Raw genomic sequence first — 18,862 nt, forward strand, 5'->3', positions numbered from 1 at the left:
CAAAGACTATAAAAAGTAGATAAAACATTTCTCTTCTTTTAATTAATTGATGAGATGTTATATTTCGATAGAGAACATGTATAACTAATGCTGCTTCTATTAGCAGCTCTCAAATAACGTTTAATTAGAGTTACGCAAACTCATTAGACCTTATCTCCCTAGAAAAAGCACGGACTAAAAAAGCCCCACTATAAGCGAAAACTGATGTCAAACGCAAAATTCAGTCAAAATTGCACGAATTAATGAACTAAAAGGAGATTTAAAGTGATTGTAACCTCATATGGTCGTAACAAAAATCTTGACGATAAAATAAAAACTCAAGAGAAGGCCGATAACTGCTCCAGCTATAGCTTTGCCGCTAATAGTCATACTTTAGGTGACGTAAACTGATCTTTCAATAAATTATAGCAAATTGGTAGTGGGTGACAGTAAATACAAAGTAACTATTATGAAGGTTCTTTTGCAACCATCGTTGACGATACTCTCAAAATACCAAATTATCAACAAAACGAAAACTTTTTACAAAAAAAACGGGATATTCTAAGAAAAACAATTTAACCGGAGAGTGAGCACAATTTAAACATAACCGACAAAACGTCGGAAAAATTGCTCTCGAACTACTAGTGGGAGCTCTAATCAATTGCAACCTGCTTCAATCCGGGGAAGGAGGGGAAGCCTAAATGGGACTAAGAAGTTCAATAGTGGGCTTCAAATAACCACATTAGAGGTTAAGATATACCACTATTAAGATTTAAAGTGAAAATGAGACCAGTTTCGGCGCAATTTTCAGTTGACTTTTAGTATTAAATTGCCGCCAATTGAGTTCAGCTGCTTGAAATTGTGATTGAGAGAACTTCAGATCACGCGAGACACAAAAAAAATCAAGGGCGTAAAAGTCATTCGAAAAGTCAAAACCGTCAAGCAAAAATTTTACCCAAAAAAAGACGCCCACGTTTACAATAATTGCTATGAACTTCGTTCAAGAGCAATTAAACAGCAACACATAAGATTTGGTAGCAGTATTGTAGCAACAAATTGATTTGATGAAGCTATTCAAGAACTCATCCATCAAAATTTTATCTTATCCAATTTTTATTTAAGACTTTCATCAGATTAAGCAAGCATAAGATTACAAATAGAAGAAGTTCTTTTTGAGAAAGATGTAATTCACGCTTGAACAAACATCTATTCACGCATGAATCATGTAGAGCTCCATAAAATTTATCATTGGAGAACATTCAAAACATAGCCGGCAGATTGCCGGATAATAGCCGCCGTTGACTTGCTTGATGCTTATCGTCATTCAAACAGAAAAAAAAAGAGGCAAATTGACTGATCTTTGTCTGTATTTTTTGTGTCAAAAAGTGTTCTAATTTCGTGTGCAGTTTTAGTTAGTAGATTCTAAAACTCTACTTAATTCAGCTGAAACCGATATCAGCTAGCAAACACTCTAAAGAAGTTTGAAAACCAAACTCGCAAGGATTTAATGACCGGACTTTATCGGTTTATCCCGTCTCATTTGATTTTGCTCGTTTGACTATGAAAAAACAGTAAAAAATCAAAGTGAAATTGCCGCATGCGAACAAACAAGGCCGGCAGATTGCTGGAATAGCTACGAAAGAATAGACCTGGGTGCCGTATAAAAGAGATAGAAACAGATACAGATCTAAATTTAAAAAAAAATTGACACCGATCAAAAAGCTAGGTAAAAAACATTCAGCGATAAATAAAAAAGCTCGTTAAATTTCATTCCGCAGGAGCCTATTAGTGACCTTTACTGCACTTATTAGTTCCTTTGACCTTAAACAAATTCAAATTAAACTTAAGTTTTAAAGAGCAAAAGTCATTTTATTGAGTGAGGTAAGTCACGTATGATCAAAATCTAATCACGCAAATGATCTTAAAACCCTTGCTAGAGAGAGAATGAGAAATGACGTCACGCGCGCAAAAGTCGTTAGTGACAGGAAGAAGTCATTCAGAAAGTTTCACTTTTTCAGCGTTGCTGTGTGAACAAATGTAAACAAACCGACAAATGTCGGAAGAATTGCTCTTGAACGACAGGCGAGGCAATTTAATTCAGGCAATGTAGCCTAGCTCAATTTTTCTTTACGGGTGCAAAAAATCTGTCCCGGCCGGGATTCGAACCACTGACCTCCCGATCCACAGCCATAACCACTAACCACTGCGCTACAGATCACTGAACTCTCCTGTTCTGCAACCGATTTTATATTAGCTTTACTTCGGAGCAATAGAGATCACTCAAAAACTAAGAATGAAAGCGTGAAAAAGTCACATGAGAAGTCAAAGAATGTTCTAGAAGAAAAGCGCAGAATTGTCAAGCGAAAAATTTGCATAAAAAGAAACGTTTACAATAATTGCTATGAACTTAGTTCAAGAGCAATTAAAACGAAAAAAAGAGCGTCAGACAAAAAAAACAAAAAACCAATAGCACCGCAATATAGCTCCGTTCAGCTTACAGCTTCGCAGCTATAAAAAACCACTGCCGAGAAAGCGACTTTTTGTTAAAACACCGTATTCTCACTCCACTTTAAAATTAGAGCGAAAAAATTTCACGCCGCAAAACCACTCGCTTTTTCGCTCCATTTCCTGTTTCGACGTGACTAAAATCACTACTGCAATTTGAATCCAATAATCATGAAAATGTGTGAACAGATCTTAAGACAGCGCTCCAATACAACTCAAATTCTTTCAATTGTAAAAAGGAGAGCGCCTAAAAAATAACCGCTTGAGAGGCTGACGGCGGCTATTGACAACTTTAACCAACTGCCTCTATAGTAAAAAAAAATTCTTCGTTAACATTGAAAGTGCTTAGGGTATACTTTCAATGGCTTGCGTTTTTAGCAATCAAAGTCATAGAGAAATATGTGTTCAGATGATAAGAACTGGAGAGTAATTTTTATAAGGTAAAAAATCAAGCGGGAAATTTCATTTGATAACATCAATCAGACGGAAGTAGTAGGTAAGTGAGAGCAATTGAACTCGAGTATCATAATTTCAAAGGAACTCGAGTATCAATGGAAAATGCTGAAATTCTCTCTCAATTCAAAAAATGAAGTTGAAAATCATAACCGACAAACGCCGAAAAAATTTTTGAACGACTAGTCCGGCTCGATTCCATTGCAGCCTGCTTCAGTCTGGGGTAGGGGTGGTTGGCTTAGCGTGGGCATAAGTTCATTACCGGCTTCAAATGACGTAATTACAGGTTATAAACAATTCAACTAATTTCGGAAGAATTGCTCTCGAACGACAGGCAAGGCAATTTAATTCAGGGACTGTAGCCTAGATAAATTGTTCTTTATGGGAGCAAAAATTGTTAACCACGCCAGGATTAGAAACATGCACCTCCCAATCCTTCATCAGAAGAACTGCCCACTCGGCTATCCGGCTCTTTTTGTTGATTTGCTGCAATCGATTTCAATTTAGTAACAAGCTTTACTTCGGGGTGAGAGCAATAGAGATCACTCAAAAATGAAGAACGAAAGCGTGGAAAAAACACTTGAGAAAACAAAGAATTTTCTAAAGGAAAAGCGCGAATACGGTCAAGCGAAAAATTTGCATTAAAGAGACCAACACGTTTACAATAATTACTACGAACTTCGTTCGAGAGAAATTGATAAACAATGCTAAATTTAAAAATGAAACATAGCCGAAAGATTGCTGGAATAGCTGCGAAAGAATAGACCTGCGTGCCATATAATAGAGAAACAGATACAAATCTAAACTGAAAAAAAAATCGACGCCTCTCAAAAAACTAGGTTAAAAAACATTCAGCGAAAAATTAATAAAGCTTGATAAAATTCATTCCACAGAAGCCTCTTATTAGGGACCTTTACTGCACAAATGAGGTCCTTTGACCTTAAACAAATTCAAACTAAACTTAAGTTTTAAAGTGCAAAAGTCATTTTAATGAGTGAGGTAAGTCACGTATGATCAAATTCTAATCACGCAAATAAGCTTAAAACTTTTGCTAAAGCGAGTGAGAAAAGACGTCAAGCGCGCAAATTCCGTTAGTGAGAGGAAGAATTCATTCAGAAAATTTGACTTTTTCAGCTTTGCTGTGTGAACAAATGTAAAACGAAAGAGCGTCAGACGAAAAAAAAACAAAAAAACCAATAGCACCGCAATATAGTTCCACTCAGCTTACAGCTTCGCAGCTATAAAAAACCACTGCCGAGAAAGCGACTTTTTGTTAAAACACCGTATTCTCCCTCCACTTTAAAATTAGAGCGAAAAAATTTCACGCCGCAAAACCACTCGCTTTTTCGCTCCATTTCCTGTTTCGATGTGAATAAAATCACTACTGCAATTTGACTTCAATAATCATGAAAAAGTGTGAACGGATCTTAAGACAGCGCTCCAATACAACTCAAATTCTTTCAATTGTAAAAAGGGGAGCGCCTAAATAATAGCCGCTTGAGAGGCTGACGGCGGCTATTGATAACTTTAACCAACTGCCTCTATAGTAAAAAAAACTTCTTCGTTAACATTGAAAGTGCTTAGGGTATGCCTTGAATGGCTTGCGTTTTTAGCAATAAAAGTCATTGAGAGAAATATGTGTTCAGATGATAAGAACTGAAGAGTAATTTTTATAAGGCAAAAAATCAAGCGGGAAATTTCATTTGATAACATCAATCAGACGGAAGTAGTAGGTAAGTGAGAGCAATTAAACTCGAGTATCATAATTTCAAAGGAACTCGAGTATCAATGGAAAATGCTGAAATTCTCACTCTCAATTCAAAAAAAGAAGTTGAAAAACATAACCGACAAACGCCGAACAAATTTTTGAACGACTAGTCCGGCTCAATTCCATTGCAGCCTGCTTCAGTCTGGGGTAGGGGTGGTTGGCTTAGCGTGGGCATAAGTTCATTACCGGCTTCAAATGACGTAATTACAGGTTATAAACAATTCAACTAATTTCAGAAGTATTGCTCTCGAACGACAGGCAAGGCAATTTAATTCAGGGACTGTAGCCTAGATAAATTTTTCTTTATGGGTGCAAAAATAGTTAACCACGCCGGGCTTCGAACCATGCACCTCCCAATCCTTCATCAGAAGAACTGCCCACTCGGCAATCCGGCTCTTTTTGTTGATTTGCTGCAATCGATTTCAAATTAGTAACAAGCTTTACTTCGGAGTGAGAGCAATAGAGATCACTCAAAAATGAAGAACGAAAACGTGGAAAAGTCACTTGAGAAAACAAAGAATTTTCTAAAGGAAAAGCGCGAATACGGTCAAGCGAAAAATTTGCATTAAAGAGACCAACACGTTTACAATAATAACTACGAACTTCGTTCGAGAATATTGATAAACAATGCTCAACTTAAAAATGAAACATAGCCGGCAGATTGCCGGAATAGCTCCGAAAGAATAGACCTGCGTGCCATATAATAGAGATAGAAACAGATACAGATCTAAATTGAAAAAAATCGACGCCTCTCAAAAAACTAGGTTAAAAAACATTCAGCGAAAAATTAATAAAACTTGATAAAATTCATTCCACAGAAGCCTCTTATTAGGGACCTTTACTGCACAAATGAGTTCCTTTGACCTTAAACAAATTCAAACTAAACGTAAGTTTTAAAGTGCAAAAGTCATTTTATTGAGTGAGGTAAGTGACGTATGATCAAAATCTAATCACGCAAATAACCTTAAAACTTTTGCTAAAGCGAGTGAGAAAAGACGTCACGCGCGCAACTGCCGTTAGTGAGAGAAAGAATTAATTCAGAAAATTTGACTTTTTCAGCTTTGCTGTGTGAACAAATGTAAAACGAAAAAAGAGCGTCAGACGAAAAAACAAAAAACCAATAGCACCGCAATATAGCTACGCTCAGCTCACAGCTTCGCAGCTATAAAAACGAAACTCATTTTCACAAACTTTTTAATTGATTTCAAGTGATTAACTACCGCAACTTGATTTCAGCTTCTCTAAATTGTGCGCCACTCAATCCCAAGAAAAATTTATTCGAGTCTTCGAGATCAGTCAATATCCAAAACAAGAAAATTTTGGGGGCCATACTGTTATTCTTAAAATCAAAAACGACAAATCAGAAACCCTCAAATTCAGTATTAAGTTGCAACATTAAACACTATTTTCTCCACAGTCAAAAACAATTAACAACTGGACAAAAAACCGCCAATAAACCGAAACCTTGTTCGGTTCTTAAAGCAGAAACACAAATGATCAAAAGGATCAAAACCAACCCTATAAAATCACTCACAAAATTTACGTTGACACTAGATAATCAATTATATGATTAATGTTGTGTAACAGAATGTGTTCGGCGGTTAATTTCTTCGGCGCCTTACCTCGGTTTATCTTTTTCAATCTGTCACCTAGTCACATTTTTAACATACGTAAAGTTAAGGATATAAGACGACAGCCTTCGCACAACCGAATGTGGTTCGGCGACCTTTCTGCGTCAACGCCGCGGTGGATGACATCAGGAGCGCGGGTTAGCGTACCAGGAGGGAGAACGCTCGGTTTTGCAAGATAGCAACGAAGGCTGATTTCCTTCTCACTGCAGTGGTTAAGTTGCAATGATGGTATTATGTTGATACTTCTCACAGGTCAGTACCCTTCAGGTCCGTTGAGACTTTTGTCGTCTTGTTATTCAACGTGTGGGCTGGCATCACATTTAGTACAACAATTTTTAATGTGGACACATACAAAACTAACGCGCATAGCAGAGAGCACGGGTCAGCAGAATTTAACATTCATTTTGTATGTTCTTTTAGTGCAACACCAGTCCATTTAAGTATTTTTCAAAATGTTGCACTTTTGATGTTTTTTAAACGGTTTTGATAAATTCGTCCAAGTCGAGCATAGCGTCATAAACACCACGAACCTGAACTTAACACTGAACTTTTCAATGGTATCGGTTCGATAGAAGTTGTTGGTCAAATCTTACCCCGTTGCTTCAAGTGCTGAAGCAACTGAGTTTGAGTCTTCTTGTTTCAAGGTACTGTAAAGTCGTCAGATAGGGAAGATACTGTCTTGAAGTTTATCAACCTGTACGTTGTTACGGATTTCAGTAAAGTTGCTAAAACTTACCTTAGCCTCTTGTTCGATCCTCAATTCAATCTCACGTATCTCATTCTCAAGGCGCACTTTTTCCTTCTGAGCCATTCGGATGCTTCTCTCCAGGGCGCTCTAAAAATACGCAAATAAGCTTATTTGAGCCTCAAAACATTTTATAGTCACCGAAAATTTCTGGGCTTCAGAGAATTGAAGATCAATTTGAGATGTTCAGCCATAAACACGAGGTGACGTTTGCATAAGAGTCACGTAACTTTGATTTAAACACGCACCTTGCTAGCTTTAAAATGCCGAAAATTCAAGGCATTCCAACTTTTGGCTAGGTACATGGTAATTTCTGGTATTTTAACTGATGACACTTGCAGACTTTCGGAATTTTCAAACTTGCACGTGAGTGTTTCAAGAGTACATTACGTAAATCTGTTGAAGCCACCGAGAACTTCGTCATTATTGGAGAACAGGCCCAAACTTTTAGTCAAAATTGAGATCTGAATTATACACAATCAATAACCGTTGTTTGGACCGCGCATTTTGGAAGTTAAAAATGCAGAAAGCTTCTGGGATTTTCAATTCTGGCGTTGCAAACTATGTACCTGTGGGTCCAGAACTAAATATTAATCTCATACTGTTTCGTTTTAATTAACTGTTTTCTCGTTTCACGGGCAACAAAATTTTCGTTTTCATTAAATTTTTAAACTAATTAGATATGTAAGTTGGAGTCACTATAACAATTTACATATACTACTACACAGTTGTAAAATGCATGCCATTATGAAGGCATAGGAAAGAAAGAAAACAATACAGAAATGCTAAACACGTTCTAAATGCTCTCCAACAGTCTAGATGCTAGAAACGGTAAATTACAACCTCAAGTTGCTCAAATTTCCTTATAATCAAAACCAGGTGATAGGAGTTCATTGATATTTTCAAACCCCCGGAACCCATTCCCCTTTCGTAAAGTCAGACAAATTGAAACACTAAAACGTCCAATTTTATCCGAAGTAAACACACATTATTGTAAATCTGTAGCACTGAAAAATAAACAATCCTCGCAATTGAGCTGTAATATGGAGATAACACTAAGAAAGAGACAAAAACACACTAAGATAGAAACACTCATCAAAAATATGCAAATGGTTTTCACCCAATCACACCCCTTTGTAAAACATGACAGGGATCTGTTCCTTTTTCCCGTGAACAAAAATTATTGCTTTCATACAGCGCATATGAATACAGCGTATACGAATGAATTAAAGCGCACGCATTAATTGATAACATTTTGTTAAAGGTATATAACAACTAATAGGTATAAAAACTGTGATTAGAGATGATCTTATACCATCGCGGAACCAAGAACCAGTTCCCATGAGGAAAACATGCACAATTTTGTATTCAAGGGATAACGGCTTCACAAATTACAGAGAAAGTCTAAATCGAAAATACATTAATTCTTACGTCTGTCATGTCTGCGAATGCTTTCGACACATTTCCTAAAGGGAAAAATTAGTTCATAAAACTGCTCCAATTATTAGCTAAATTTTATTCAGACAAGCAGAGCTATTCGACGTTCATTTGTATTACTACTTCACCGGATAACACATCAATTTATTTTCTCATCAATACTTTTACGGATCAAATAGAAATCATTATTCTAGTCTAGTGGATACGTTTACATCGTCCACCGTTTTGAAGTTCCAATAGAGAAAAGCAGGGCTTAATAGGCGACTGATAGCTTTGAACCATCGTTGGATCGGTCAATTAAAAGCCTTACTTATATAAATTTGCTGAAAGTGGCAAGCATAGCCGCAGATTGCCGTAATAGCCAAGAAAAAGACTTGCGTGCCGTAGAATTCAGATAGAAACAGACAAAACTTAGTTGATGAAATTACTGACCACGCTTGAAAAACAACGAAAGCGCAAGCGACAAACTGTTTTCACTTGTTCCATTTTAATTTCATTCCGCACAAGCCTTTTTGTCTGGGACCTGTAATACAGATACGAGTTTCTTAGACCTAACCTAATTTAAATTAAACTAAGTTTGGAAGTGCAAAAGCCATTTTGAGTGAGGAAAGTCACGTTCGATCAAAATTAAATAATTCAAATTACCTTAAAACTCTTCTCAGAGAGAGAAAAATGCAGTCACGTGCGCCACTTAAAAGACCTTCATTAACCGTGACCAACGTCAATATATTGTTAATTTGTCTGATACATGTTTTCAATAATATTAAGTCTTGTCAAAACAAAATTTGCATAGCAACCAAATTTCAGGCTGGGCTAAATCTGGTTGGACAAAAGACACAAGTGGAAAAAATACGCATTAAAACAGTTTCAATCACCCTTTAAAGCAAAATAATCAAAAGTTTTTTTAAAAAAAAAGAAACAAAAAACTGAACAATTTTGTGCTATACAAATCAGTAAGTGGCGTTTTCACCTAGAATTTAGGCTTTCCCAGTAACTTCAGCACACTAAGCGATTGTTAATACAAGAAACTAAAATATACAGAAGTCAAATAAGGAGGTACTCATTCAGCGTAATTTCCACTGGAATTTACCTGTTTATCCCATTTTGAAAATGAAGTTATCAAAAAATGTGTGAACACATCATACAGAAAGAAAAAGACAGCACCAATACAACCAAAAATCTTTGATCGTACAAACCCCAAGGTCAACGCAAAATTTTAAAATTTTAACGCACAGCCTACAAGATCGCGATTTTAAAAACAGTCTTTCATTTCGTCGAAACAGAATAATCAAACATAACCAACTAACGTCGGGCGAGCGCGAATTGCTCTCAAACGACCGGCGAGCGGTTGGCTTCGTCAACAGCTAGCCACGGTTTAGTGACCTCAGGGCGCCACCTCTTTATCACGTTTCAGAATTCGAAGGTCAAATGAGTCAGACGAAAAATCGGCCAAGAGAAAAACTGCATAAGACAAACAGGATTAATATATTTGCTACAAAATGCTTTTGAGAGCAATTACCAATGGTTTCCTAAAAGTGCCTGTTAGATCATTTATGATAAAAAACATTTCAACTATAACTCATAGATAATGAGGATCAGAGATGGTGACATTACACCACATAACAGCAGCTGAAGTGCCGAATCAACAAAGAGAGAGAGAGAGAAAAATAAAACGTGAACGAGAAAGAGAAGAAAAGGAAGCCTAAGCCAAAGAGAGAGATGGAGACAGGAATATGTTCCATGATTGGATTCGACACTGCAACATCTAGTTGTCTAACCTTGTTAATAAATAAATCATAGAAAAAACTGAAAAAGGCAAAATTAAAAAGTTTTCAATATCGCAATAAAAAATCAAAACCATTTTTTGTCACGAAATTTCTGTCAAGTAACCCATCTCCGAGACTTGAAAAGTTTCGTTGGCCAGTAATGGTCATTGGTAGGAAAAAAATATTGAAAAAAATTGAAAATTGCAAATTTTAACAAAATCTTGCCAAAATTCGAGACATTAATATCTTAAGAACCATTTCATTGTCCCAAGAGAGACTATCCAGTATCCCTGTTTCAAGCCTGAAATAGTTTCACTGGCCCAAAGATCCATACGCTTGGAAAAAATTTGTTTAATTTTTTTTGAAAAAAATGTATAAATTTTATCCAAATATTACTAAAACGGGAATAAAAAAATGTTGATCACAATCCCATTAACTACAAAAAATATGCAGCAGCTTATTATCACACCTTGGAGGAGGTCCCAGGGCCTCTGTTGCCGGAAAAAATTCAAAAAAATGGAAAGGTTGCAAATATTTTTAAAAATTGCTTAAATTCGTGATATTAAAATCTTGAAGAACATTCCATTACATCTATAAACTATGCAGTAACACATTATCAAACCCTAGAGGAAGTTCCAGGGTTCTTAAGGCTAGAGAAACCTAAAAAATGACAAAAATATTCAAAAAACTTTAATGAAATTGCAAGTTTTATAAAAAAAACAATTGCTAAAACTTGTGATATTAAAAAGTTGAAAATTAATCCATGACCAACAAAAATTTTCCAGTAACTTATTATCAAACCCTAAGGGAGGTTCTTTGGTCCCTTGAGGCTCAAAAAATCTGAACAATGACAATGTTAAAAAAACAATTGGAAAAATGGCAAAAAAAATCAAAAATATGCTAAAATTCGTGATGTTAAAATCTTGCAAGACGCTCCATTTAATCACGAAATTATCCAGTAACCTATTTTCAAACCCTAGAGGATGTTCCTTGGCTCCTTAGGCTAAAAAACCTAAAAAACGACAAAAACAATTCAAAAACAACTTGAAAAAAGCAATTTTTGTCAAAAAGTTGCTAAAATTTGTACCATTGAAAAATTTAAAAATATTCAATGACCATTAAAAATTTGTCAGTAACTTATTATCAAACCCCATAGGATGTTTTCTGGCCCCTGGGTCTGTTTTCTGGCCCCGTTTTGTCAAAAAAAATTGCTAAAAGTCGTGATGTTAAAAATTGAAAACATTTCATTTCCACTAGAAACAATGCAGTTAAATATTATCAAACACTAGAGGTGGTTCCTTGACACCTAGGGCTGATAAAAAAATGTCAAAATTTTCAAAAAGCTTGAAAAAAATTGCAAAATAGTACAAATTTGCGTTTTTAGCAAGCCGTTGTTCGTCAGTAGCTAGCCACGGAGGGGGGGGGGCACAAGGGGCTGAATGTGGGGGCAACACTGGGGTGGGGGTCAACAGCGCGGTGGGGTGGCAATAGGGGGTCAACAGCGTCAACAGGGTCAATAGTGTCTTCAACCTCTAAGAATCGCCCTTCACACCATAAGTATAAGTATAAGTCTCCAAAACAGTTTGAGCTGAAACAGAGCTGAAAGGCTCTAAGAGCACTTAATGCCCACTGGGCGCTAGCTGTTTATCCTGTTTTTGAGGACGAAAAGTCAAAATCGTCAGACGAAAAATCGGTCAAGCGAAAAATTGCATAAAAAAGACCGAAAGGACTAATATAATTGCTACAAACTTCGTTTGAGCAATTAAAAATATTTACTAGTTATTTAGTGAATAAAGCATAACATAGTCAGGCACTAAAACCTCGAGGCATCTCCACTTATGTCAATTAGTTTGCCATTAAGTCTTAGCAACGCGCGTGAAAAACATGATCAAAAACAAATGTTTTTAAACCGCATTTGTCTAAATTTTGTCACCTAAGTCTAATATTGCTTGTCGTATTTAGTCGACCTCTCGCACTAGCAAAATCTTGCTTGACTTTCGCAAGCGTTAACATGAAGCACCTAAATTTTACCCTTTGATTTTCTGACCACGTTATAACATAATCCTAGTCCTCGTGCATTGTACCCAACGCCACTGCAATTTATGTTGCACTCAACGCTACTAACATTTACTGAGAAAATGTGAAAAACGACTGCATCACGGTAAAAAAAAGTATCGTCAACTGGTGGGTAGAGTTTCGTATTCTCAACGAAATACCTTCCGGAGACCTCTTCACTAAATTCGAAAGCCGCCATAAACCTCCTTGATCCTCATTGGAATTGTTAAGGCAGTGTGTAGACTTGGGGTGCAATTGCTGTGACACATCTTGGAAAAAGTTATAAAGAACAGACCTCTGTTAAAATTCGATACTTGAGATAAAAATCAAAACCTCTAAACCTCAAAATTAGAGCACTTTTGTTTTAGAGTACACGATTTTGACAGTTTAGGTGCGTAAATGCTATTGAACATTTTTTTAACTGAGGTAAATAAAGAAAAAAATCACATGATTGACCTGAAGGCCAACGTGACAAAGACCCTCCCGCATTCAACTACAAACAAAGTAAAAACCTGACTGTCAGCATCTGTAGAAGAACAACTTCTGATAGTCTTTTTCTTAGTACAAACTGTTGAATAAGTATTTCAAACCATTAACAAGAAAATAAGAGCTACATTTGAGGTGTATTTGCTGTGACACATGTTGCAAAAAATATAAAAGAACGATCTCTTAAAATTAACAGCTCGAGATGAAAAATAAAACCTCTTACCCTCAAAATTAGAGCACTCTCGATTTAGAGTACATGTTTTTGATAGTTTAGGTGCACTTTATAATTCTTCGATTAATAAATGCTATTAAAATTTTATGCTCATTAAGTGGATGCAGAGGACCTTTTTCGAGTAAGGTGAGTCGAAAAAGTATCACACGATTGAGCTAAAGGCTGACGTAAAAACTCTCAAATGACGTCGCGCACACAAAATCAACAGCAAAAACTTAAAAAAGTAAAAACCTGAGGGGCAGTCTCCGTAGAAAACTTCTAATAGTCTTCGTATAAGTACAAACTGTTGAATAAATCTTTCAAACCATTACAAGAAATTAAGTAAACACTTACAAAACAAAAACTTCGACGCTAAACACCAAATTCGACGCCAAAAACCGACGCTGAACACATAGCATTTTCGAATAACATCACTCTATGAAAAAAACCGCATAAAAATCTGTAAAATAGGTAAGTAAAACATCCACTAATTAGATAAAGAACTCCTCATTAGCAAACACAAAAATTTCATAGGTAGACTCAAGGGATAATGTAACAAAATGAACAACGAATGGTTTCGAACATTAGCTACAAAAAGCATAGAAAACTGAAGTAAATTACAGCAACGTTTACATCGTGTCAGAGTCAGTAACACTATATCCGTTTGAAACTTAACCGAGATAACAATGCCTTACAAGAGAGCTAAGCACATCTTTCACTAAAAATCTAAATCAGCGGACCACGAAAAACTACGAATACGGCCAAAACTAAAAAACTACCGGTATATTTTAATCATGACTCGTGTCAAAGCCGTCAGAGGCTAGATGTAAATTTAAACTCAAAAAACTTCAAATTCGCCCCATTGAAGGACTGGTAAGATCTGCCACTGATCAGACGAAGTGACAGGCAACCAAAAGAACTACAAAAACGCTAAACAAAAAATTATTGATTTGTTTTTGTTTTGACAAGTTTTGACAAAGTAGTTGAAACCTTTAGATTCTTCTGGAAACTATTTGATAGCTCCGGTGGCGCCTCATTAGAGAGCCACGAAGCCAGCTATTAACCACACGAAGTCAGAAAAAAACCAAGCTAACAACAGAACGCGCAAGACTCCAAACTCTGAAATTTGTTTGAAAAGATTTAGAGTTAAATACGTAACAATGTTGGATATAAATTGAACCACTCAAAACCTTCAATTATGGCTCATTAAGGAGCCACTGAGACTTGTCATTATTGACACCAAGTAACAGGACAGAAAAGACTACAAAATGAGGGTAAGACTCAAATTAGTGATATTTTTTGATATCAACAAACTATTAAATAGCGTCTATTATTCCACAATATTGAGCTAATGAGATCAGTAAATAAAGGGACTAAGAATCAGGACATTTAATAGAACTAAAAAACCGCAGGAAACTTAAAACCACTATTTAACTCAAACGGTGTCTACGTATATAAACCATTAATTGCTCTTCAACACAATTAAATACTAACAAACTATAAACCATTAATTGCCCTTCAATACTATTCAATATTAACAAACTAATAAATAACTTCTATTATTCCACAATTGAGCTAATGAGATCAGTCAATAATGGGACTAAGAATCAGGACATTTAAAAAAACTAAAAAAACCGCAGGAAACTAAAAACCACTATTTAACTCAAACGGTGTATACGTATATAAACCATTAATTGCTCTTCAACACAATTAAATACTAACAAACTATAAACCATTAGTTGCCCTTCAATACTAATCAATATTAACAAACTAATAAATAACTTCTATTATTCCACAATTGAGCTAATGAGATCAGTCAATAATGGGACTAAGAATCAGGACATTTAAAAGAACTAAAAAAACCGCAGGAAACTTAAAACCACTATTTAACTCAAACGGTGTCTACGTATATAAACCATTAATTGCTCTTCAACACAATTAAATACTAACAAACTATAAACCATTAATTGCCCTTCAATACTATTCAATATTAACAAACTAATAAATAACTTCAATTATTCCACAATTGAGCTAATGAGATCAGTCAATAATGGGACTAAGAATCAGGACATTTAAAAGAACTAAAAAACCGCAGGAAACTTAAAACCACTATTTAACTCAAACGGTGTTTACATATATAAACCATTAATTGCTCTTCAACACAATTAAATACTAACAAACTATAAACCATTAATTGCCCTTCAATACTATTCAATATTAACAAACTAATAAATAACTTCTATTATTCCACAATTGAGCTAATGAGATCAGTCAATAATGGGACTAATAATCAGGACATTTAAAAGAAATAAAAAACCGCAGGAAACTTAAAACCACTATTTAACTCAAACGGTGTCTACGTATATAAACCATTAATTGCTCTTCAACACAATTAAATACTAACAAACTATAAACCATTAATTGCCCTTCAATACTATTCAATATTAACAAACTAATAAATAACTTCAATTATTCCACAATTGAGCTAATGAGATCAGTCAATAATGGGACTAAGAATCAGGACATTTAAAAGAACTAAAAAACCGCAGGAAACTTAAAACCACTATTTAACTCAAACGGTGTTTACATATATAAACCATTAATTGCTCTTCAACACAATTAAATACTAACAAACTATAAACCATTAATTGCCCTTCAATACTATTCAATATTAACAAACTAATAAATAACTTCTATTATTCCACAATTGAGCTAATGAGATCAGTCAATAATGGGACTCAGAATCAGGACATTTAAAAAAAACTAAAAAACCGCAGGAAACTTAAAACCACTATTTAACTCAAACGGTGTCTACGTATATAAACCATTAATTGCTCTTCAACACAATTAAATACTAACAAACTATAAACCATTAATTGCCCTTCAATACTATTCAATATTAACAAACTAAATAACTTCTATTATTCCACGATTGAGCTAATGAGATCAGTCAATAATGGGACTAAGAATCAGGACATTTAAAAAAACTAAAAAAACCGCAGGAAACTAAAAACCACTATTTAACTCAAACGGTGTATACGTATATAAACCATTAATTGCTCTTCAACACAATTAAATACTAACAAACTATAAACCATTAATTGCCCTTCAATACTATTCAATATTAACAAACTAATAAATAACTTCTATTATTCCACAATTGAGCTAATGAGATCAGTCAATAATGGGACTAATAATCAGGACATTTAAAAGAAATAAAAAAACCGCAGGAAACTTAAAACCACTATTTAACTCAAACGGTGTCTACGTATATAAACCATTAATTGCTCTTCAACACAATTAAATACTAACAAACTATAAACCATTAATTGCCCTTCAATACTATTCAATATTAACAAACTAATAAATAACTTCAATTATTCCACAATTGAGCTAATGAGATCAGTCAATAATGGGACTAAGAATCAGGACATTTAAAAGAACTAAAAAACCGCAGGAAACTTAAAACCACTATTTAACTCAAACGGTGTTTACATATATAAACCATTAATTGCTCTTCAACACAATTAAATACTAACAAACTATAAACCATTAATTGCCCTTCAATACTATTCAATATTAACAAACTAATAAATAACTTCTATTATTCCACAATTGAGCTAATGAGATCAGTCAATAATGGGACTCAGAATCAGGACATTTAAAAAAACTAAAAAACCGCAGGAAACTTAAAACCACTATTTAACTCAAACGGTGTCTACGTATATAAACCATTAATTGCTCTTCAACACAATTAAATACTAACAAACTATAAACCATTAATTGCCCTTCAATACTATTCAATATTAACAAACTAATAAATAACTTCTATTATTCCACAATTGAGCTAATGAGATCAGTCAATAATGGGACTAATAATCAGGACATTTAAAAGAAATAAAAAAACCGCAGGAAACTTAAAACCACTATTTAACTCAAACGGTGTCTACGTATATAAACCATTAATTGCTCTTCAACACAATTAAATACTAACAAACTATAAACCATTAATTGCCCTTCAATACTATTCAATATTAACAAACTAATAAATAACTTCTATTATTCCACAATTGAGCTAATGAGATCAGTCAATAATGGGACTAATAATCAGGACATTTAAAAGAAATAAAAAAACCGCAGGAAACTTAAAACCACTATTTAACTCAAACGGTGTCTACGTATATAAACCATTAATTGCTCTTCAACACAATTAAATACTAACAAACTATAAACCATTAATTGCCCTTCAATACTATTCAATATTAACAAACTAATAAATAACTTCTATTATTCCACAATTGAGCTAATGAGATCAGTCAATAATGGGACTACGAATCAGGACATTTAAAAGAACTAAAAAAACCGCAGGAAACTTAAAACCACTATTTAACTCAAACGGTGTATACGTATATAAACCATTAATTGCCCTTCAATACTAACAAGCTAATAAATAACTTCTATTATTCCATAATTGAGCTAATGAGATCAGTCAATAATGGCACTAAGAATCAGGACATTTGAAAGAACTAAAAAAAACCGCAGGAAACCAAAAAACTATTTAACTCAAACGGTGTCTACGTATAGAAACCATTAATTGCCCTTCAATAAATTCATGAAAAAAATGTACATTATTAGAACACTCATGATCTAAGGAAACCATTGGTGAAGATTATAACAGCAAAATTATAAGTTAAATTGCCCAACGTGAAAAAAAATCCTTTCAAACACCGAAAATCTGTTCAAACACCAATCTATCTCCACTTTGACAGCAGTTGAAAACTTCATGTCTTAAATAAATTACTACTAGCTTTATCGCTCCTGTCACTACTGCAGCCAGACTAAAATCACTACTCGACTTCTCATTGACAACAAAGAGTCGCAAAAAGAACATATTTTAAAAAAGACGCACCAAGGACAACTAAAATTCTTTGAATTGTAAAATGAAAAAATTCCAATGAGATCAGTAATAGCTGTGCTATCGCTTTGCATCCATTAATAATTAGATAATGAATTGAGTTTGAATTGCAGGATCTTATCCGCTTGCCCCCCCCCCCCAAGCTCAGTGGGTGCATATTATTTGCACCCCCCAGACGCACGTGCAATAAATTTACATAATGATTTACTATGTAATGGCACGTGCTCTGTAACTGGGGGTGATAATGTAGTGGGGGAGGGGGTTGGCACAAACGGAAATGATCCGAATTGCAGAACAATGATTAAGCAAAAACTCTCCAACTGCAGGTACTTCTCTTGGCGAATTTGTTTTTAAACCAGCAAAGCCACTTTTATTTCCTTCTATCATATCGAAGCTCATATCAACGTTTCCATCCAAACAGACTTAATTACTAACGAAGCACAAATCTTATCTACAGTGACTATGGTTAACAATTGATCCCTTGACCCTAAGCTGAGACTCGCCAATACCTTCGGATAGCTCGCTCTACGATAACCTGGGTTCATAGATAAACAACGTGAAAATCCTAGATTTCATAGCTATGATAATTTTATTTTCGCGATTTTTTTTAAATGTTCACCTACCATCTTTCAGAAGCAGTTTTGTATCTTCAATCTGATTGGCCAGAATAACCACTTGTCGTTCCAGCATTTGATTGAGTTCGTTCTGATTACTGTACCTCGTTTTCCACTCACTTCCTGAAACACACCGAGATAGATATTAGAATTTCAAAGCATTGAAGAGTCAGGTTCTTAGTGACTCAAATACTTGACGGTTATCTCTAGATAATTTTATTCGCAATTTTTACACGCATGAAACAGTATGCAAACAATCTCCACAATTTTCAGAGACTTCGATTAGCGCCGTCGTGG

At 34.8% G+C, this 18,862-nt stretch overlaps 1 protein-coding gene across 1 annotated transcript; it reads right to left on the reverse strand.

Moving 5' to 3' along the window:
* Window positions 1-6,919: 6,919 nt before the first annotated feature.
* Window positions 6,920-18,688, reverse strand: LOC142355082 (coiled-coil domain-containing protein 169-like; the record flags this gene model as incomplete). The annotated part of the gene is made up of 3 exons (XM_075407362.1): window positions 6,920-7,171; window positions 8,513-8,547; window positions 18,575-18,688. Coding segments are annotated over 3 exons (326 nt in total), but the record flags the coding sequence as incomplete, so codon positions are not given.
* Between the last annotated feature and the right edge of the window lie 174 nt (window positions 18,689-18,862).

The sequence above is a fragment of the Convolutriloba macropyga genome, unplaced genomic scaffold, assembly GCF_964194025.1.
Source record: "Convolutriloba macropyga unplaced genomic scaffold, txConMacr16.3 SCAFFOLD_5025, whole genome shotgun sequence".
Taxonomy (NCBI): Eukaryota; Metazoa; Xenacoelomorpha; order Acoela; family Convolutidae; genus Convolutriloba; species Convolutriloba macropyga.